This window comes from Calidris pugnax, unplaced genomic scaffold (assembly GCF_001431845.1).
Source record: "Calidris pugnax isolate Ruff unplaced genomic scaffold, ASM143184v1 scaffold337, whole genome shotgun sequence".
NCBI classification, from domain to species: domain Eukaryota; kingdom Metazoa; phylum Chordata; class Aves; order Charadriiformes; family Scolopacidae; genus Calidris; species Calidris pugnax.
Window position 1 is genome coordinate 403,129 of NW_015091098.1, and position 22,004 is coordinate 425,132.

Consider the following 22,004-nt stretch of genomic DNA (forward strand, 5'->3'; position numbering starts at 1 on the left):
CCCGCAACATGAAGGCGGCGCCGGGCGGTGCCGAGGGTGAGTGCCGCCGGAGGGGCGCGGCCGGTGCTGTGAGGAGATTTTGGGGTGGAGGGCGGGGGGGCGATGTGTGTGAAGCACAGTGTCGGGCTGAGGGATTTTTCCCGCTGGAAGGGCGAGAATCCCGCACGGGCCTCTGGGTCTCGGTGCTGGCTGCGGGGCGGTTCCGTTTTTAAAGGAAATAAAGGCGAATATCCTCGTTGGGGCGCTCCCCTGGCTGAGATCTGAGAGAACTCTCCCTCTCCCGGGGGCTTCATGGGGTCTTGGCGATGTTCATAAACACCTGGAGGGAGGGTGTGGGGCAGAGGGAGCCCGGGTCCTCTCAGGGGGAGGCAGAGGCCATGGGCACAAGCGAGAAGGCAGGAGCCTCCACCGGAGCCCCAGGAAACACTTTGTCACTGTGTCCAGAGAGGTGATGGCATCTCCATCCTTGGAGAGCTTTAAATGCCAGGACATGGCCCTTCTTAGGCAGGGGCTTGGACCAGGAGAGCCCTGCCAGCCTCAGCCCTTCTGTGATTCTGCCGTAGCTGAGAGGTATGAAGTGTCTGAAAACACGTAGCAAAGATCTATTTATTCCTTGTGCTTGGATTTGATGGGGTCAGCATTAGGTCTTTAAGCAGTAGATGCATCAACGATGAAAACAAACCCTTGAAATTTCGCAGACGAGGTGCTTCCAGGGCTGTGTGCTGCGGCGGTTAAGATCTCATAGACATGTGTTTGCCCAGGACCTTCTGCCAGAGACAGGGTTTGTTTTGGCAGTGATGTCTGCTGGGGTTTTTTGACAGATGCAAGGCTAGGAAAAGCTGTCTCTTAGCAAAAATAAAAAAAAAACACACCAAAATTATAATACTCTTGAAACCTCCATTCTTTTTGCGCCTCTGTCCGACCAGAGAGTAGGGGAAAAATGAACCATGAATGAATCATCTGTGAAGATCTTTATTAGACAAGAAGTTGCAGAGTTGGAAGAGAGAGCAGGGGAATCCAGGAAACAAAGCTTTACCTCACTTCTTTAACACCATGTTTTCTACACTCTCCGTTTCCTGTCCCAGGGAAGCTTCATCTTTTGACCGTAGAGTTGCATCTTCAAACAGTGCCCCGATATGTTCCTGCTGTGCCAGAACTTAACCTGATGGGGCCACATCATTTGGAGTCTGGGCAGAATAGGAGCTGGGCTTTTCCCAACAGGCCCGTAGGCATTTTATGGTCCTTTACATTTTGATAACTTGTGGCACATCCTTAGCGTTTACTTAACCTTAAGGTCTAGGTTGTAGCAATAAATCAGCAGTAAGTAACTTTTTTGAAATCATGGTTAGCTTAAAGGTGGCAAGTATTTTTGTTACAACTGCCAAGCTTTTTTATTTGTAAAACTTGAGATGTTGTCTCGTTCCCTTTTCTGAATCTTCCCCTGTCTTACAGAAACGGAGAAGCTGAATAAGATGAGTACCCTCTTAGAAAGACTTCATGCAAAGTACAACCAAAACAGGCCTTGGACAGAAACCATGAAGCTGGTCCGTCAAGTCATGGTGAGAATTGTTGGGGTCTCAGCGGGAGGGATTCTCAAGTTTCTTTAGTGATGATTTTGTTGTCGGTTTGTTAGATCTCTTCAAAGTCCTTTGTGTTTTGTTCAAGCCTGCACTGGTGTGGTTCAGGTAGTTCCTCATCCACAGTGTGTGGTTCAGGGAGTGATGTCCATACCCTTTCTGCGTGGCATGTCTTTCCCTTCATTAATTACAGCCTCCCCCTCTACAGCCTAATTGCCAGGGGGCAGCTGTCAGCTCAGTGCCAGGAAAAGGGTCAAACTTGTGCTTTCAGCCGGTGCTGAGAAGCCCAAACCATTCTGTCACTTTGCTGTTTCAGGATGTTGTGTTTTGTAGCACAATTTGCTCCCCATTTGGTGATATTCAAATCTTGGTGTTGGCTGAGTCAGACACGGGTTTGAAATATTGGTCTCTGGGTAGAGGGAGGGAGGAGCAGGGGACAAGAGGGAACTGCCTCAAAACTGCCTCCTCCATATATTGTGGTGTTAAAAATTAGCCTGTCTTGTTATTTCTTTGTGGTCTCTCGTATAATTCTTAGTTTATAGCTATTAAAAATGCTACAGTGTGTTCTTCCAGATGAACAAGGTGCTTAAAAGAAAATAAATCAATTCCAGGCCTGCCTTTGTTAACTGTTTCCCACATGGATACTGTTCTCCTGCAGGAGTCAAAATGAGGATGTAATTTTGGGATGAAATCTAATGTGCTTTTAATTACCTAAATAAACCTCCCTTGACTGAGCAAAAGTTGTGATGATTCCCCTCTTACTGAGCGATACACAAAAAGGGCGTTTTTCTTCTTTCTGACTAAGGAAAAGCGAATTGTGATGAACTCTGGGGGGCACCAACATCTGGTGAGCTGTTTGGAGACTTTGCAGAAGGCATTAAAAGGTTGGTACGTCCCTGCGCATGCACTTCGCGAACCGCTTTCAACAGTGATGTGCTACGGAGAGACTCCAAAGAGCTAAAACCCAGCGAGGTTGTTGGTAGCTCATTTCACTGTGTTCCCAGTGCATGTGTGCTCACCTTTGCAGAAGTGCCCTTCTCTGGCATTGCCTGTGTGAATTTTGTTGTTAAATTTTTCGGTGTTGTTGAGTGAATTCGCTCAGCCATTGCCTGTGTGAATTTTGGTGTTAAATGCCCACACCTGACTTCAGCTTGCGGAGGGAAAATCCCTTCTCTCTTTGCAGTTCTGAGCACCTTTTGGTTTTCCCTCTGCAAGTTGTTTTGAGATGTGTTTTGAGATGATGTGTCTTGGTGTGAAGGTGGGAGCAGATGTGGGAGGGAGTAACTGCTGGAGGTGGCTTTTAATGCTTTTATTCCTGGGGAGATGTTGAAATGCTTCCCTAAAGCTGTGCTTTTTGCTCTCTCTTTCTAGTCTCGTCTCTGCCTGCCATGACAGACCGCTTGGAGTCCATAGCCAGACAGAATGGGTAGGTCTCCTCCTTTATTTCATGACAAAGGCTTTTCCCGTTTATCCGTACGCATCGTAACCTCCCTGCTGGGTCAGTTGGGGTTTTTTTTGTGTGTGCATCTCATAGCAATTTTTGTTTTGTTTTGTATGTAAGCCTTGGATCTCACCTTAGCGCGAATGGCACTGAATGTTACATCACTTCAGACATGTTCTATGTGGAAGTCCAGTTAGATCCTACAGGGCTGCTGTGTGATGTCAAGGTGGCTCACCATGGAGAGAACCCCGTGGTACGTATCGCTGACCAAGCTGAGGGTAATGACTTGGTGCTTTTGGAACTGCCATTTGTGGCTCCCTGTTGTTTGAGCGGAGGAAATGGATTGTGTTTTATGTCCCACTAGATCTAGAATTACCTTTGCTGCTTGTTCCCAAAGTGAAATAGCCTCCATGGAGTACTCTGTTCTTGTGGGTTGAGCTGATGGATGTAGTGTACATCTGCGAGGACCGTTTTACTGATGATCTCTCTTTTTCTCTGGGTGGTTTTATAACTGGCAAAATTATTTGAGGAAGTTACTGCCATCTTTCTGAGAATTCTATTTCTTGGGGAAGGACAGGGAAATTAAGCTTATAAAACTTCTGTGGATGGAAAATGCTAAAAAATGGAATGCTGAAAGAAAATGGCTTTTCTTCCCCTCAGCTCATGTATGAGGGCTGGGACTTGCTATGTACACAGGCCCAGCCACTCTCCTGAAAACAGACCACTTTTAATATCTCTATATAAGATCATAGGTTTTCAATGTAGGGCTTCACAATTTTAAAATTTTATTCAAATTACTCGTTTTAAGAGGAAAGAGTATTGATTGGATTTGTCCCAGAGGGGGTTGACAAGCAGAACCAGAACCGTAGCTATGTGTGGTTGGGAGCATTGTGTTTCTCCTGAGAAGCTGATGCTCAGAAATGTTGCTGTCCTGATGTTTTACAGCTGCTGTGCTGCACAACGGCTGCCATTGCTGCATTCCACATTGATATCCTTGTATGTTCTTTCCTTTTCAGAGCTGTCCAGAATTGGTGCAACATCTGAGGTGAGCAGCAAGAGTTGTTTGTTGCATTTTCTGTCAGGCTTCTCTTTGCAGTAGCCATCTGCTTCTATTTTATGTCTGGAAATGCAAAATGTCTCATACCTGTTCCATCCCCACAAAGTTTCTCTGCTTCTCTGGGGGATTTTCTGTTCAAGTTACTTTGGTTCTGATGCTGTCTTGGAAGCCACAGCACAACATTCATCAGAATCATTAAACTGTGTCACTTAAAGAACGTCTTCTGTAGCTTTCATGTAGCAAAAGTCTTTCCTTAAATAACTTAGTGTCTGTATTAATAGAACTTTTTAAAACAAAGCCTTATCTGTTATGGATGTGAATACATGTGAACTTCTTCTCCCTCTTCTTTTCAGAGAGAAAAATTTTGATGAATTTTCTAAGCATCTAAGGGGGCTTGTGAACCTGTATAAGTTGCCGGGAGACAAGTAAGTCTAGAATACATTTATTTCCATCCACATATATAAAGTTAAATGAATCCACAAGCCTCTAGTTCTGTACTGCAGTTTGCATTGGGTGTGATCCCACTGAGTCCTTCCCCATGGCTTGTGTGTGCAACCACTGGGTGGGGAGGTTTTAATGTGAAAATGGGAACAAGGAATGAAAACTTGTGATTTTTAAGTTGGATTTCATTGCACAGTTCCTTTCCATTGCTCTTACATTGTTTGTTTGTTTGTTTTTCCCTCAGCAAACTTAAAACTAAAATGTACTTAGCTCTGCAGTCCTTGGAGCTGGATCTCTCAAAAATGGCAGGGATGTATTGGTAAGGACATCTGTGTGGTTTGGGTTTTGTGGTTGGTTTGGTTTTCCTTAATAATTCTGCATCATGTGGGCTAATTCTGAACACGCCAAATATTGTGTATCCAGGAGGTATCACATCCTCCTTCACAGCCTGATGTTATTGCTAAAAAGTACAATGCTGAGGCTGTGGTAACATGGGAATTATAGATACATAGGAAAAATACTCAGAGCTTTCTGAGCAATTCCTTTTTAACTGCAGAATTTACCTGAAAGAAAGTTTAAAAGGGGAAAAAAAAGTTTGTAATAGATGTTTCACTGCTGTAGATTCAGTGGATAAACCACCCATGGTGTAAAGTTGCTTTTGTTTTGCCCATAACAGTATGAAATCTAAGCTTGTTACCTCTGTGTGACTGAGAAGTGTGTATATTGAGCTGAAATCTTAGGCTGCCATCAGTTTGGGCTTCAGGTATGGCTCTGGCTCGTTACAGACCTGTGATCACCTCTCTTGCAGGCAAGCCACCAACGCAAATCCCCTCGACAAGATTCTTCATGGCAGTGTTGGCTATCTCACCCCCAGGAGCGGAGGTATCTTTGGTTAACACTCAAAAAGAGAAGAGAATAAAAATGACTTTGTTCGGGGACCCCTTTATGGATGTTAGTCTCACATTAGCTGATGGCAGCCATGGAAAACGTTACTCAAACTGAAAGAGGGACAAGGTGGTTGAGTATTTTTAAGTAGAGTAGGGGAGATGGTTGGACTCGATGATCCCAAGGGTCTCTTCCAACCTGAATGATTCTATGATTCTGTGATTCTAAGTGCCACGTAATCCAAAAAGTTTGGGTAAAAAGCACGTGGTAATTTTATGGCAGATGGCCATTGTCTGAATCTTTAACAGCAGAGAAATGACTCTTTCAAGAGTTTCACCAGCAGCTCTGCACGGGGTGTGCTGTGCTACCGTGCAAATGTTGTGTGGGTACAGGGGCTAGTAATGATTGGGCTAATTTCTATCATCAACGCCTGTTCAAAAGCTTCTCTCCCGCAGGTCTCCTGATGAATCTCAAGTATTATGTCTCACCCTATGATTTGTTTGAGGACGGCACCGGAGCCCCTGTTATTTTGCATGAGAACAATGGTAGGTCGGCTTTCGAAGCCACTGTAGAGCACTATTGCTTGAAGGACAGAAGAAAGCAGGATTCCAACAGTCTAGTTCCCCTCTGCTCTCACCTTGTAGTACAGGAAAATCCTAGTTTGACTTAGGGAGGGTTTAATAAGCCCATGTGTAAATGCTGGCTCAGTTGACCATCTTCTCCAGCCCAGTGGCTCTTCTGGAGTTTGAACTGGACTGGTACCAAGGGTGACGGTCTGCAGACAGTCCCTTTTTCCTTCAGGCGAATTTCATCATTAACATGGGATTTATTTTATTGTGGGAACACTTGTGTCTCTGCTGTTTTACTGAAAGATTATTTTTTATGCGTGTGCATGGACATCTGTCTCTTGCTAAATGGCAAAACCAAGGACCAGTTAAAATTGAGCCTGGTCTCGGGAAAGGAGAGGGTGAAATTGTCCAAAATCATTGTTTGTTTTGCTTTGTAAAGAGCAGACTCCAAACATTTGGAGTGTGTTTGAAGAATTATGCAATTGGTCTACCTTGCAAGAGAAAACTAGAGCATTAGGTAGTGTAACTAGTTTGGCTGGAGTCCATTTAGTGATAAAGGTGAACACTGGAAACTCTGCCTTGTGGAGGAAGTAAGGTGTTTCCACCACGGTGATATTTAATTCATAAAGCTTGCATTGGTGTTTTTCATCAGTTTATGTTGTTGGGTTGGTTTTTTTCTTGTTTCCTCTCGCAGTTCCTCGGTCTTTGGGGATGAACGTGTCGGTAACAGTTGAGGGAACCATGAGCATGTACAAACTTCCAATTGCACCACTGATTATGGGCTCTCACCCAGTTGACAGCAAAGGGTAAGCGAAGGACGCGTCTGCTGGGCCTTTCCTGGTGGCCTGGTTTGGATTCACATTCAACATTTGGTTGAAGTCAGAGTGGGGTGATGACTGCATGATCATAGAATCATAGAATGGTCCAGGTTGGAAGAGACCCTTGGGATCATCGAGTCCAACCATCTCCCCTACTCTACAAAGTCCTCCCCTACACCATGTCCCTCAGCACTGCATCTAAACGGCCCTTAAACACAGCCAGGGATGGGGACTCCACCCCCTCCCTGGGCAGCCTGTTCCAACGCCCGACCACTCTTTGGGTGAAAAATTCCTTCCTAATGTTCAATCTAAACCTCCCCTGTTGGAGCTTGAAGCCGTTCCCTCTCGTTCTGTCACTAATTAGATGTTGTGTTTTGTAGCACAATTTGCTCCCCATTTGGTGATATTCAAATCTTGGTGTTGGCTGAGTCAGACACGGGTTTGAAATATTGGTCTCTGGGTAGAGGGAGGGAGGAGCAGGGGACAAGAGGGAACTGCCTCAAAACTGCCTCCTCCATATATTGTGGTGTTAAAAATTAGCCTGTCTTGTTATTTCTTTGTGGTCTCTCGTATAATTCTTAGTTTATAGCTATTAAAAATGCTACAGTGTGTTCTTCCAGATGAACAAGGTGCTTAAAAGAAAATAAATCAATTCCAGGCCTGCCTTTGTTAACAGTTTCCCACATGGATACTGTTCTCCTGCAGGAGTCAAAATGAGGATGTAATTTTGGGATGAAATCTAATGTGCTTTTAATTACCTAAATAAACCTCCCTTGACTGAGCAAAAGTTGTGATGATTCCCCTCTTACTGAGCGATACACAAAAAGGGCGTTTTTCTTCTTTCTGACTAAGGAAAAGCGAATTGTGATGAACTCTGGGGGGCACCAACATCTGGTGAGCTGTTTGGAGACTTTGCAGAAGGCATTAAAAGGTTGGTACGTCCCTGCGCATGCACTTCGCGAACCGCTTTCAACAGTGATGTGCTACGGAGAGACTCCAAAGAGCTAAAACCCAGCGAGGTTGTTGGTAGCTCATTTCACTGTGTTCCCAGTGCATGTGTGCTCACCTTTGCAGAAGTGCCCTTCTCTGGCATTGCCTGTGTGAATTTTGTTGTTAAATTTTTCGGTGTTGTTGAGTGAATTCGCTCAGCCATTGCCTGTGTGAATTTTGGTGTTAAATGCCCACACCTGACTTCAGCTTGCGGAGGAAAATCCCTTCTCTCTTTGCAGTTCTGAGCACCTTTTGGTTTTCCCTCTGCAAGTTGTTTTGAGATGTGTTTTGAGATGATGTGTCTTGGTGTGAAGGTGGGAGCAGATGTGGGAGGGAGTAACTGCTGGAGGTGGCTTTTAATGCTTTTATTCCTGGGGAGATGTTGAAATGCTTCCCTAAAGCTGTGCTTTTTGCTCTCTCTTTCTAGTCTCGTCCCTGCCTGCCATGACAGACCGCTTGGAGTCCATAGCCAGACAGAATGGGTAGGTCTCCTCCTTTATTTCATGACAAAGGCTTTTCCCGTTTATCCGTACGCATCGTAACCTCCCTGCTGGGTCAGTTGGGGTTTTTTTTGTGTGTGCATCTCATAGCAATTTTTGTTTTGTTTTGTATGTAAGCCTTGGATCTCACCTTAGTGCGAATGGCACTGAATGTTACATCACTTCAGACATGTTCTATGTGGAAGTCCAGTTAGATCCTACAGGGCTGCTGTGTGATGTCAAGGTGGCTCACCATGGAGAGAACCCCGTGGTACGTATCGCTGACCAAGCTGAGGGTAATGACTTGGTGCTTTTGGAACTGCCATTTTTGGCTCTCTGTTTGAGTAGAGGAAATGGATTGTATTTTATGTCCTGCTAGATCTAGAAATACCTTTGCTGCTTGTTCCCAAAGTGAAATAGCCTCCATGGAGTACTCTGTTCTCGTGGGTTGAGCTGATGGATGTAGTGTACATCTGCGAGGACCGTTTTACTGATGATCTCTCTTTTTCTCTGGGTGGTTTTATAACTGGCAAAATTATTTGAGGAAGTTACTGCCATCTTTCTGAGAATTCTATTTCTTGGGGAAGGACAGGGAAATTAAGCTTATAAAACTTCTGTGGATGGAAAATGCTAAAAAATGGAATGCTGAAAGAAAATGGCTTTTCTTCCCCTCAGCTCATGTATGAGGGCTGGGACTTGCTATGTACACAGGCCCAGCCACTCTCCTGAAAACAGACCACTTTTAATATCTCTATATAAGATCATAGGTTTTCAATGTAGGGCTTCACAATTTTAAAATTTTATTCAAATTACTCGTTTTAAGAGGAAAGAGTATTGATTGGATTTGTCCCAGAGGGGGTTGACAAGCAGAACCAGAACGGTAGCTATGTGTGGTTGGGAGCATTGTGTTTCTCCTGAAAAGCTGATGCTCAGAAATGTTACTGTCCTGATGTTTTACAGCTGCTGTGCTGCACAACGGCTGCCATTGCTGCATTCCACATTGATATCCTTGTATTTTCTTTCCTTTTCAGAGCTGTCCAGAATTGGTGCAACATCTGAGGTGAGCAGCAAGACTTGTTTGTTGCATTTTCTGTCAGGCTTCTCTTTGCAGTAGCCATCTGCTTCTATTTTATGTCTGGAAATGCAAAATGTCTCATACTTATTCCATCCCCACAAAGTTTCTCTGCTTCTCCGGGGGATTTTCTGTTCAAGTTACTGTGGTTCTGATGCTGTCTTGGAAGCCACAACACAACATTGATCAGAATCATTAAACTGCATCACTTAAAGAATGTTTTCTGTAGCTTTCGTGTAGCAAAAGTTTTTCCTTAAATAACTTAGTGTCTGTATTAATAGAACTTTTTAAAACAAAGCCTTATCTGTTATGGATGTGAATACATGTGAACTTCTTCTCCCTCTTCTTTTCAGAGAGAAAAATTTTGATGAGTTTTCTAAGCATCTAAGGGGGCTTGTGAACCTGTATAAGTTGCCGGGAGACAAGTAAGTCTAGAATACATTTATTTCCATCCACATATATAAAGTTAAATGAATCCACAAGCCTCTAGTTCTGTACTGCAGTTTGCATTGGGTGTGATCCCACTGAGTCCTTCCCCATGGCTTGTGTGTGCAACCACTGGGTGGGGAGGTTTTAATGTGAAAATGGGAACAAGGAATGAAAACTTGTGATTTTTAAGTTGGATTTCATTGCACAGTTCCTTTCCATTGCTCTTACATTGTTTGTTTGTTTGTTTTTCCCTCAGCAAACTTAAAACTAAAATGTACTTAGCTCTGCAGTCCTTGGAGCTGGATCTCTCAAAAATGGCAGGGATGTATTGGTAAGGACATCTGTGTGGTTTGGGTTTTGTGGTTGGTTTGGTTTTCCTTAATAATTCTGCATCATGTGGGCTAATTCTGAACACGCCAAATATTGTGTATCCAGGAGGTATCACATCCTCCTTCACAGCCTGATGTTATTGCTAAAAAGTACAATGCTGAGGCTGTGGTAACATGGGAATTATAGATACATAGGAAAAATACTCAGAGCTTTCTGAGCAATTCCTTTTTAACTGCAGAATTTACCTGAAAGAAAGTTTAAAAGGGGAAAAAAAAGTTTGTAATAGATGTTTCACTGCTGTAGATTCAGTGGATAAACCACCCATGGTGTAAAGTTGCTTTTGTTTTGCCCATAACAGTATGAAATCTAAGCTTGTTACCTCTGTGTGACTGAGAAGTGTGTATATTGAGCTGAAATCTTAGGCTGCCATCAGTTTGGGCTTCAGGTATGGCTCTGGCTCGTTACAGACCTGTGATCACCTCTCTTGCAGGCAGGCCACCAACGCAAATCCCCTCGACAAGATTCTTCATGGCAGTGTTGGCTATCTCACCCCCAGGAGCGGAGGTATCTTTGGTTAACACTCAAAAAGAGAAGAGAATAAAAATGACTTTGTTCAGGGACCCCTTTATGGATGTTAGTCTCACATTAGCTGATGGCAGCCATGGAAAACGTTACTCAAACTGAAAGAGGGACAAGGTGGTTGAGTATTTTTAAGTAGAGTAGGGGAGATGGTTGGACTCGATGATCCCAAGGGTCTCTTCCAACCTGAATGATTCTATGATTCTGTGATTCTAAGTGCCACGTAATCCAAAAAGTTTGGGTAAAAAGCACGTGGTAATTTTATGGCAGATGGCCATTGTCTGAATCTTTAACAGCAGAGAAATGACTCTTTCAAGAGTTTCACCAGCAGCTCTGCACGGGGTGTGCTGTGCTACCGTGCAAATGTTGTGTGGGTACAGGGGCTAGTAATGATTGGGCTAATTTCTATCATCAACGCCTGTTCAAAAGCTTCTCTCCCGCAGGTCTCCTGATGAATCTCAAGTATTATGTCTCACCCTATGATTTGTTTGAGGACGGCACCGGAGCCCCTGTTATTTTGCATGAGAACAATGGTAGGTTGGCTTTCGAAGCCACTGTAGAGGGCTATTGCTTGAAGGAGAGAAGAAAGCAGGATTCCAACAGTCTAGTTCCCCTCTGCTCTCACCTTGTAGTACAGGAAAATCCTAGTTTGACTTAGGGAGGGTTTAATAAGCCCATGTGTAAATGCTGGCTCAGTTGACCATCTTCTCCAGCCCAGTGGAGAAGGGACTGGTACCAAGGGTAATGGTCTACAGACAGTCCCTTTTTCCTTCAGGCGAATTTCATCATTAACATGGGATTTATTTTATTGTGGGAATACTTGTGTCTCTGCTGTTTTACTGGAAGATTATTTTTACGCATGCGCGTGGACATCTGTCTCTTGCTAAATGGCAAAACCACTTGTGTCTCTGCTGTTTTACTGAAAGATTATTTTTTATGCGTGTGCATGGACATCTGTCTCTTGCTAAATGGCAAAACCAAGGACCAGTTAAAATTGAGCCTGGTCTCGGGAAAGGAGAGGGTGAAATTGTCCAAAATCATTGTTTGTTTTGCTTTGTAAAGAGCAGACTCCAAACATTTGGAGTGTGTTTGAAGAATTATGCAATTGGTCTACCTTGCAAGAGAAAACTAGAGCATTAGGTAGTGTAACTAGTTTGGCTGGAGTCCATTTAGTGATAAAGGTGAACACTGGAAACTCTGCCTTGTGGAGGAAGTAAGGTGTTTCCACCACGGTGATATTTAATTCATAAAGCTTGCATTGGTGTTTTTCATCAGTTTATGTTGTTGGGTTTGGTTTTTTTCTTGTTTCCTCTCGCAGTTCCTCGGTCTTTGGGGATGAACGTGTCGGTAACAGTTGAGGGAACCATGAGCATGTACAAACTTCCAATTGCACCACTGATTATGGGCTCTCACCCAGTCGACAGCAAAGGGTAAGTGAAGGACACATCTGCTGGGTCTTTCCCGGCGGCCTGGTTTGGATTCACATTCAACATTTGGTTGAAGTCAGAGTGGGGTGATGACTGCATGATCATAGAATCATAGAATGGTCCAGGTTGGAAGAGACCCTTGGGATCATCGAGTCCAACCATCTCCCCTACTCTACAAAGTCCTCCCCTACACCATGTCCCTCAGCACTGCATCTAAACGGCCCTTAAACACAGCCAGGGATGGGGACTCCCCCACCTCCCTGGGCAGCCTGTTCCAATGCCCGACCACTCTTTGGGTGAAAAATTCCTTCCTAATGTTCAATCTAAACCTCCCCTGTTGGAGCTTGAAGCCGTTCCCTCTCGTTCTGTCACTAATTACCTGTGAGAAGAGACCAGCACCAACCTCTCTACAGTGTCCTTTCACGGAGTTGTAGAGAGTGATGAGGTCTCCCCTCAGCCTCCTCTTCCTCACACTAAACAGCCCCAACTCCCTCAGCCGCTCCTCATACGATTTGTTTTCCAGCCCCCTCCCCAGCGCCGTTGCCCTCCTCTGCACTCGCTCCAGCACCTCCAGATCTCTCTTGGATTGAGGTGCCCAAAACTGGCATGATGTCATAGACTTATATAAAGCACTTATGTGCTGTCTTTAAGCCAAGAAATACATACTTTAGGCACGTGACGTGCTTTTGAGGAGTGTCTTTATTTGGAAGAAGGTGTAACGATCCACTGGTGTTTGAGCAAATCCTGAACTGGGTGTCTGGTGCTCAGAGCAGAAGCCAGAGTCGTGCCCCACATCTAATAAGATCTTGTGTTAACCCAATTATTTCAGAACTCCGTCCTTCTCCTCCATCACCAGTGCCAACAGCGTGGATTTACCGGCTTGTTTCTTCCTGAAATTCCCACGTCCCATTCCCGTGTCTCGTGCTTTCATTCAGAAGCTCCAGGGCTGCACAGGTGGGTTGCAGATCCATCAGACAAGACCCTCCCTAGGTTTTTATTAATGAACTGCTTCTAATTTTTAAAGCCTGCCGGAAAAGTTGCTCAGGGTTTTGTGCCGTTTTTAGTAAAACTCGGGTAAAGTTCCTTTCCTGGGTGGTAGCGCCTTCTCTGGCCCGTCATCTCTTTCTGGCTCCCTGGTGTCATCGTTCTGTGCCATCTTCCACCCTCAGGTATTCCCTTGTTCGACACCCCACCGACGTTTGTGCCCTTGTATGAGTTGATCACCCAGTTTGAATTATCCAAGGAGGCTGATCCTCTACCCTTAAACCACAACATGCGCTTCTATGCAGTAAGTATGTCCTTACAACCAGGGCGTTGCACTTGTAGATGAGCACTTTGGGGGTTTTCATCAGTTTCAGGTGTCTTTCAAGTAGGATAAAGGAAATGGGTGCAGCATTTCTTCACATACCCTACGAAACAGATCTAGTGGGGACAGTGAGTGCTGTTTGAGAAGCTTCTGAGAAGCTCAAGTTGTGTTTTGCTTGTTCAGATTGGAAGCAAAACATCTTCATTGTTTGTCATTTTCAGCCAGGAAGGTGGCTCGGTGTCACCTGGATCTGGGGCCTGCTCTTTCCTTCCTAGACATCTGTTATTGCCTTGTACCCAGCAGTAGTTGGAGTAAAGCAGAAATTGTTTGTCAGGCTCTTCCAGGACAGCAGCACTGTTACTTTCTGAACAAAGATGCTCCTCTCCCAGATGGAAGAAGCCTTCAAGGAACTCTGATCAGTAAAATCGCCTTCCAGCACCCGGGGCGGGTTCCTCTCATCCTCAATCTGATCCGACATCAGGTGGCCTACAACACCCTGATTGGCAGCTGTGTCAAGAGAACAGTTCTGAAGGAAGGTGGGTACAGCATCAAGTGGAATATAATGTGTGGGTAGTAAGAAACCCGGGTGTAGGAATAAGAAACAAGGCCCAAACTGCTTTCCTTTTCCCCTTCTTTTTCTTCTCTACGTGGGTATTGAGCTGGTGCTTCTGGTTCTTCCCTTCTGTTCCCTAATTGAACAGTTCCTGTGTCTTTCAGATTCTCCTGGGATCCTGCAGTTTGAAGTTTGTCCTCTCTCTGACTCCTGTTTTAGTGTGTCCTTCCAGCATCCCGTGAATGACTCCCTGGTGTGTGGTAAGTGGACTGGGTGAAAATGTGAGCATGTTTATGGGATGGAAGGCAGGGGGGCTTTCCTCCACTGCAGCCAGGATCTTGATCTCTTCCAAACTCCTTCTCTCTTCCAGTGGTAATGGATGTGCAAGACTCCACTCACGTGAACTGTAAGCTCTACAAAGGGCTGTCCGATGCTCTTATCTGCACAGATGATTTCATTGCCAAAGTTGTTCAAAGGTAAGCTGGATTTTTTCTGTGCTGCCTTCCACTCCGAGTTATAGAGATGATCTCTGTGTCTGGCTCATATTTCTCCTGGTGGTTTTTTAAGCTGTTCTCTCTGAGGGTGAGTTTTGGTAGTGGTTGTTTGGAAGAGAGAAAATCTTGGAGCCCTACTGAAAATTCTATTCCAGCTACTTATTTTTGGGTGTGTGTCCCAGGTGCCTTCTCCTGTAGTTGCTTCCTTTCTAAGTCTTGTGAACTTGTGACAAACTCCCCTGCGGTTTGTCATTTACACAGGCCTTTTATCAAGGTTCCTCCATCCCAGCCACCATTCAGACACAGCAGAACGTTACCAGTGCATGACACAGACCTCTACAGTGACAATAGCTATACTTTTTCTTCCAGAACCTTATAGGCTTTTTGTCCTTGAGTAGAATGTCTCATTGCCATTGATTTTTACAGGGTTGCAGGAAATGAGGTTGGCCAAGCTCAGACAAAGGTGTTTTCTGGCAGAGTCAGAGTAACAACCCAGATTGCACCCTGTGCTTTAACTTGAAGATCATGATCTGTCAGCTCTTAGTTATTAGTTAATTGATTAATTCTCCCTTTGTGATTGCAGGGCAGTGCATAAAGGCAGAGTTGTCTCACGGCTGGATAAGCCTGATGGGATGAGTGTAAACACAAGCAGAACAGCAGGGTGTTACAGAGCCTGGACCCCCTGCTCTCTTGTTCCCAAGAGCCTCACTGCTTGTTTTGTGTCTGGTGGAGTTAAAACGTCTTCATTGAGTGTTGCTGCCGGGCAGCAAAATCCTGTGTCCCAGGTGCCTTCTCCTGTAGTTGCTTCCTTTCTAAGTCTTGTGAACTTGTGACAAACTCCCCTGCGGTTTGTCATTTATGCAGGTCTTTTATCAAGGTTCCTCCATCCCAGCCACCATTCAGGACACAGCAGAACATTACCAGTGCATGACACAGACCTCTTCAGTGACAATAGCTATACTTTTTCTTTCAGAACCTTATAGGCTTTTTGTCCTTGAGTAACACAGCAGAACGTTACCAGTGCATGACACAGACCTCTACAGTGACAATAGCTATACTTTTTCTTCCAGAACCTTATAGGCTTTTTGTCCTTGAGTAGAATGTCTCATTGCCATTGATTTTTACAGGGTTGCAGGAAATGAGGTTGGCCAAGCTCAGACAAAGGTGTTTTCTGGCAGAGTCAGAGTAACAACCCAGATTGCACCCTGTGCTTTAACTTGAAGATCATGATCTGTCAGCTCTTAGTTATTAGTTAATTGATTAATTCTCCCTTTGTGATTGCAGGGCAGTGCATAAAGGCAGAGTTGTCTCACGGCTGGATAAGCCTGATGGGATGAGTGTAAACACAAGCAGAACAGCAGGGTGTTACAGAGCCTGGACCCCCTGCTCTCTTGTTCCCAAGAGCCTCACTGCTTGTTTTGTGTCTGGTGGAGTTAAAACGTCTTCATTGAGTGTTGCTGCCGGGCAGCAAAATCACAGAATCACAGAATGATGTGGGGTTGGAAGGGACCTCTGGAGATCATCTAGTCCGACCTCCTCCCAGAGCAGGTCCCACAGGAACGTGTCCAGGCAGGGTTTGAATGTCTCCATAGAAGGAGACTCCACCACCTCCCGGGCAGCCTCTTCCAGGGCTCTGCCACCCTCACAGCAAAGAAGTTCCTCCTCATCTGCCCACTAACCCCTCTGTCTCGTGTCCCACAGGTGTATGTCCATCCCCGTCACCATGAGAGCAATTCGTAGAAAAGCAGAAACCATTCAAGCCGACACACCAGCCTTGTCCCTCATTGCAGAGACAGTAGAAGACATGGTGAAGAAAAACCTCCCCCCAGCCAGCAGCCCAGGGTACGGCATGACCACAGGCAGCAACCCAATGAGTGGTACCACTACCCCAACCAACACTTTTCCTGGGGGGCCCATCACTACTTTGTTTAACATGAGCATAAGCATGAAAGAGAGGCATGACTCGGTGGGCCATGGGGAGGACTTCAGCAAAGTATCTCAGAACCCTATTCTCACTAGTTTGTTGCAGATCACAGGGAATGTGGGCTCGACCATTGGCTCAAGTCCAACCCCTCCCCACCACACCCCACCACCAGTATCCTCACCAGCAAGCAACACCAAGAACCACCCCATGCTCATGAACCTTCTTAAAGAGAATCCCCCTCAGGATTTCTCCACTCTGTACGGGAGCAGCCCTTTGGAAAGGCAGAACTCTTCCTCGGGCTCCCCTAGAATGGAAATGGGCCCTGGGGGGAATAAACAAAAGAAAAAAAAATCCCGCATGCCGGCCGACAAACCCAAACATCAGACTGAGGATGATTTCCAGAGGGAGCTCTTTTCGATGGATGTTGACTCCCAGAATCCCATTTTTGATGTCAACATGACGGCAGACACCCTGGACACCCCTCACATTACTCCAGCTCCCAGCCAGTGCAGCACTCCTCCCACCACCTACCCCCAGCCCATACCTCACTCCCAGCCCAGTATTCAGAGGATGGTTCGACTCTCCAGCTCGGACAGCATCGGGGCCGACGTTACCGATATCCTTTCGGATATAGCAGAGGAGGCTTCCAAACTCCCCACCACCAACGAGGACTGTCCACCCATTGGGACTCCGGTGAGAGACTCTTCTAGTTCAGGCCATTCCCAAAGTGCCCTCTTCGACCCGGATGTTTTTCAGACCAACAACAGCGAGAACCCCTACACGGACCCCGCAGACCTGATCGCGGACGCTGCCGTGAGCCCCAACAGTGATTCTTCCAACCATTTTTTTCCTGACGGAGTAGATTTCAATCCCGACTTGCTCAACAGTCAGAGTCAGAGTGGCTTTGGGGAGGAGTATTTTGATGAGAGTAGTCAGAGTGGAGACACTGACGATTTCAAGGGCTACGCGTCCCAGGCTCTGTCTACTTTGGGGGTGCAGGTCTTGGGGGCTGATGGGGGGGAAAATAAATTTAAGGGGAGCAATCAGTCCGATACGGTAGATTTTAGTATTATTGCAGCCGCAAGCAAAGCCCTGGGGTCCTCTGACATCATGGAGCATCACAGTGGAGGTCAGAGCCCTTTGCTGAATACAGGGGATTTAGGAAAAGAGAAGTCCCAGAAACGGGTGAAGGAAGGGAATGGCTCTGGTGGGAACATGGCAGGTCCCGGGATGGATGGGAAGCCGGGGAAGCGCAGCCGGACGCCGTCCAGTGATGGTAAAAGTAAAGAGAAACTTCCAAAGAGGAAAAAGCAGGAGACAGATGGGAAATCACCATCTCACAGTTCATCAAACAGGCCTTTCACGCCACCAGCCAGCACAGGTGGGTCCAAATCTCCAGGGAGTTCGGGCAGATCTCAGACTCCTCCCGGTGTAGCTACTCCTCCTATTCCAAAAATAACCATCCAGATCCCCAAAGGAACAGTGACTGTTGGCAAACCGTCTTCGCACGGCCAGTATACCAGTAGTGGCTCCGTCACCTCCTCCAGCAGCAAAAGCCATCACAGCCATTCTTCTTCCTCCTCCTCTTCTTCCTCCTCTTCGACCTCAGGCAAAATGAAAAGCAGCAAATCGGAAGGGTCTTCTGGCTCAAAGATGAGCAGCAGCCTCTACTCAAGCCAAGGGGGCTCGGGTTCGGGTCAGTCCAAAAGCTCGGCGCAGTCGGTGGGAAAGCCTGGATCCTCCCCCATCACCAAACACGGCCTCAGCAGCGGCTCCGGAGGTACCAAGATGAAACCTCAAGGAAAACCATCGTCGCTTATGAACCCTTCCATGAGTAAACCAAACATCTCTCCATCTCATTCCAGACCTTCAGGGGGTTCTGACAAGCTTGCTTCTCCCATGAAACCTGTCCCAGGTACTCCCCCATCATCTAAAGCCAAGTCACCCATCAGTTCAGGTTCTGGAGGCTCCCATATGTCTGGGACCGGCTCAAGCTCAAGTATGAAATCGTCTTCAGGAATGGGATCCTCTGGGTCTATGTCACAGAAACCGCCTCCTTCATCCAATTCGTCCACGGCGTCTTCATCTTCCTTTTCATCTAGTGGGTCTTCCATGTCTTCATCCCAAAACCAGCATGGAAGTTCCAAAGGCAAGTCTCCGAGCAGAAACAAGAAGCCATCTCTGACTGCGGTCATCGACAAACTGAAACACGGGGTTGTCACTAGCGGGCCTGGTGGAGATGACCCCATGGATGGACAGATGGGGCCAAGTTCCAATTCCTCAAGCCATACGATGTCCTCCAAACACAACATGTCTGGAGGGGAGTTCCAGGGCAAACGGGAGAAGAGCGACAAAGAGAAATCTAAAGTCTCTGTTTCTGGAGGATCTGTTGACTCTTCCAAGAAGACTTCAGATTCCAAAAACGTTGGAAGCACTGGAGTGGCCAAAATCATCATCAGCAAACACGATGGTGGTTCCCCCAGCATCAAAGCCAAAGTAACCTTGCAGAAACCCGGGGAAGGAGGTGGGGACAGCCTGCGGCCTCAGATGGCTTCTTCCAAAAGCTACGGGTCCCCCCTCATCAGCGGATCCACCCCGAAACACGAGCGCTGCTCTCCCAGCCACAGCAAATCCCCGGCCTACACTCCCCAAAACATAGACAGCGAGAGCGAGTCGGGCTCTTCCATAGCAGAGAAATCCTACCAGAACAGCCCCAGCTCTGACGACGGCATCAGGCCTCTGCCGGAATATAGCTCAGAAAAACACAAAAAGCACAAAAAGGAGAAGAAAAAAGTAAAAGACAAAGACCGGGATAGAGACAGGGAGCGAGATAAAGACAGAGACAAGAAGAAATCTCACGGCATGAAGCCGGAGAGCTGGTCCAAGTCCCCCATTTCTGCTGAGCAGTCTCTCTCCATGGCCAGCAGCACCATCCTCTCGGCCGAGCGACCGGCCCGGGCCAGCCCTGAGTTTCTCATCGGGGAAGAAGATGACGATCTCATGGATGTTGCTCTAATTGGCAATTAATTTCCCTGGTCTCTTGAGGAGCTGAGCTTGGACATGGGACCTGCAGGTTCTCGAGATTGGGAGGAAGGAACCGTTCATTGCAGAACCTGCCACGCTCATTTTTACGGGGTGTGTTTGAAGAGGAAAAAAACCCAAACAAATAGTATTTTTAAGGATCTCCAAAGTCTGAGCAGAAGGTGTGAGTGCCAGCAGCTCCGTCGGCAGAGCAGGTTCCCCGCTGTGGCCTTCATCCCGTGGACACTTACACTCATTCTTAATTTATAAGTATTAATCACCCCGTCAGAGTTAATGGGGATAGAGCTGCGTGTGTAGGTGCAGGAGCAGCCCCCGACGTGGTGCAAACAGGAGGCGGCGATTCTGGGAGAGCCCGAGTTCCTCTGCCCCCCCTTCCCATCCCAAATAAGTTGCTTTTGGTTTTTAGGAAGTTTTAAACTGATTATTTTAGGGTGTGTTTTAGGGTTGGGTTTTATTCTTTTTTTTAAAGGGTGGCTGGAAGGAAAAAAGAAAAAAAGGAAAAGGTTTTTTAATTTATTTTTGTGGCATTTCTTGGTTCAATGCCTGATTCGGTGCGGTGCTGAGGAGCTTCCTCTTCCTCTGATAGGAGCTGCTCTGTGGGATCGGGCACTGGATCCTGATGGATATCAGCATTTTATTCCAGGTCCCAGGGACGAAGGATTCGCTCTCTTACGTTTGACTTCCCTTTTATTTTAGCTATTTATTGACGGCCGGATCCAAATGCCTTGTGCTGCTTGTTTCCACGCAGCAACCCCCCCCCCCACACACACACACCTTTTGATTGCCCAGTGCAGAGCCCAAAAAGGGACTTGGGGATGTGGGGGGGAGCCTGTGGATTTGGGCAAACCCCCCCTTGTAGCTTTGGTGAAGTTGGGGGGATTCTGGCAGGCGTTGGAGAAGGCGAAAACAGCGACGGGACTCACCCTCTTCACCCGAGCGACGCTTCCTTGTGAGCCCAGTGAACAGAGCTTCCCTGGAACTCCCCCCCCCACAAAAGCTGTTTTTTGGGGGGCTCTGGACTGTCAGCCCTGCACCCCCTGCTCCCGCCAGCGCTTCAGAGCCGTGCTCCCTTCGTGGCCACCGCCAATACTTCCATTAGCAGACCCCAAAAACGGGCCTTGGCTTTGCAATCCCAGCCCTGCAGGGTTCTGCTGGGGGTTTTGATTTATGGGTTGGTGTGGGTTTTTTTCCTGTTAACTCTGGGACGGTGGTTTTTTGGGGACACAGACGAGCGGTGCCCTCTCTCTCGGGCAGCGTGAACCGGCCGCGTCCCGGCGTTACCCCCCGACCGGTCCCTCCGGGTGAGAGCTGCACCAGAAACAGCAATTCCCTTAAAAGACACATTTTCTCCCCTTTTGGCTGGAATTAAGAGCGTGACTCAGGCACCCTCTGCGGGCCCCGAAAGGAAAAAAAAGACTCGGGAGAGCGTTTTTATTTTTAAAAGCAGTTAGATCTGATTCACTGAAGAAGGAAATGGAGAGTCCTGCGAGCTCCTCAGCTTTTGAATCATGTACCGAGTGATTCCTGCTCCCCTCGGATCTGGATTTGTGGATTCCTGGAGGCTGGGAGTATCCCTGTGGGAATGGGATTGTCCTTGGAGTTTGGGGATGAAAAGAAGAGAAGGATTTTTAAGTTTTCTTTGAAGCCACGGAGGTTTCCAGTCCTGTGTCCATCCCGACCCTGGGCGGGCTGTTCCTTTTCTGGCTCATCCAAAGCCGGAGCGAGATCTTTTCCGTAGGGTGGCAACTATTCATTGTAGGGATTTTTCACCTCTTCCTCCTGCTTTTTGCTCAATTCCAGGTCTCCAGCAGAATGGAGGAGCTGGAATTTCTCCAACCCCCCCCCCAGGCTCTGGAGAACTCTCTCTTCTTCTATTTTCCACCCTCCATCCCTTGCTCCTTGTGGTCTGCGCCCCCCGTAGCTTCCCCCCTCCCCGGCTCTCCCTCCTTCGCAGGCTGAGGTGGTAGGAAAACGGCAAAAAAAAGTCAAAACCCAACAGTTTTAGATCATTTTACGGTCTAAAAGCACCCACCTGATAAATTCTTCTTGGAGACCCTGATAAATTCCTCTCGGAGACCCTGCTGCAGCCGCTGCCGTGCCTGGGGAGCGGTGCCTGCTGCCCCCCTCGGGTTTATTTGAAAGCAGTTTATTTGAAAGTATTTTTATTTGAAAGTAAAGTATTTTTGGGGTCTTACAAAAGCCCTTTGATACCGTCTGGGTTGCACAAAGGCCTGAACCCCCTGCGAAGAGAAGAGGAATTGAGGCTGGGGGGGTCGTAATGGACTCGGCACCAACCGGAGACGGGTTTTAAGGGGGGAGAAAAAGTCAGAATTAAATCCCCTCGGGCGTCGGAATTGACACAAAATGGCATTTTTAAGGCAAAAGCTGCCGGTTTCTCTCGGCTTCCCTTCTCTGCTCCCCCCACACCGAAGTTCCATATCCTGAATTTCCCCCCCCGCACGGAGCAGAGACGGAGGGAACAGCCTCTCCCCCCCCATCACCATCGTGGCACCCGTTTCGAGCTTTTTTCACCCCATTTTGGTGCGTTGTGTCCCCCCCCCAGGTTGTGTGAGAGGAATCAGGAGAGAGAC

General features: G+C 46.9%; 1 protein-coding gene across 2 annotated transcripts; it reads left to right on the plus strand.

Moving 5' to 3' along the window:
- The first annotated feature begins 8 nt into the window (after window positions 1-8).
- Window positions 9-21,959, plus strand: MED1 (mediator complex subunit 1). 2 transcript variants are annotated; one of them, XM_014957940.1, is made up of 17 exons: window positions 9-36; window positions 1,453-1,559; window positions 2,383-2,461; window positions 2,949-3,003; window positions 3,139-3,271; window positions 4,035-4,063; window positions 4,429-4,500; window positions 4,761-4,835; window positions 5,325-5,398; window positions 5,857-5,946; window positions 6,665-6,776; window positions 12,924-13,048; window positions 13,264-13,382; window positions 13,735-13,936; window positions 14,118-14,213; window positions 14,324-14,429; window positions 16,149-21,959. In XM_014957940.1, the coding sequence occupies exons 1-17, from the start codon at window positions 9-11 to the stop codon at window positions 19,396-19,398; spliced, it is 4,752 nt and encodes a 1,583-aa protein (XP_014813426.1). In that variant the 3' UTR covers window positions 19,399-21,959. The 2 variants fall into 2 exon arrangements, with proteins under 2 accessions (XP_014813426.1, XP_014813425.1); XM_014957939.1 differs by lacking the exons at window positions 9-36; window positions 1,453-1,559; window positions 2,383-2,461; ... (6 more) ...; window positions 5,857-5,946; window positions 6,665-6,776 and adding exons at window positions 7,646-7,719; window positions 8,206-8,260; window positions 8,396-8,528; ... (4 more) ...; window positions 11,111-11,200; window positions 11,986-12,097.
- Window positions 21,960-22,004: the final 45 nt, after the last annotated feature.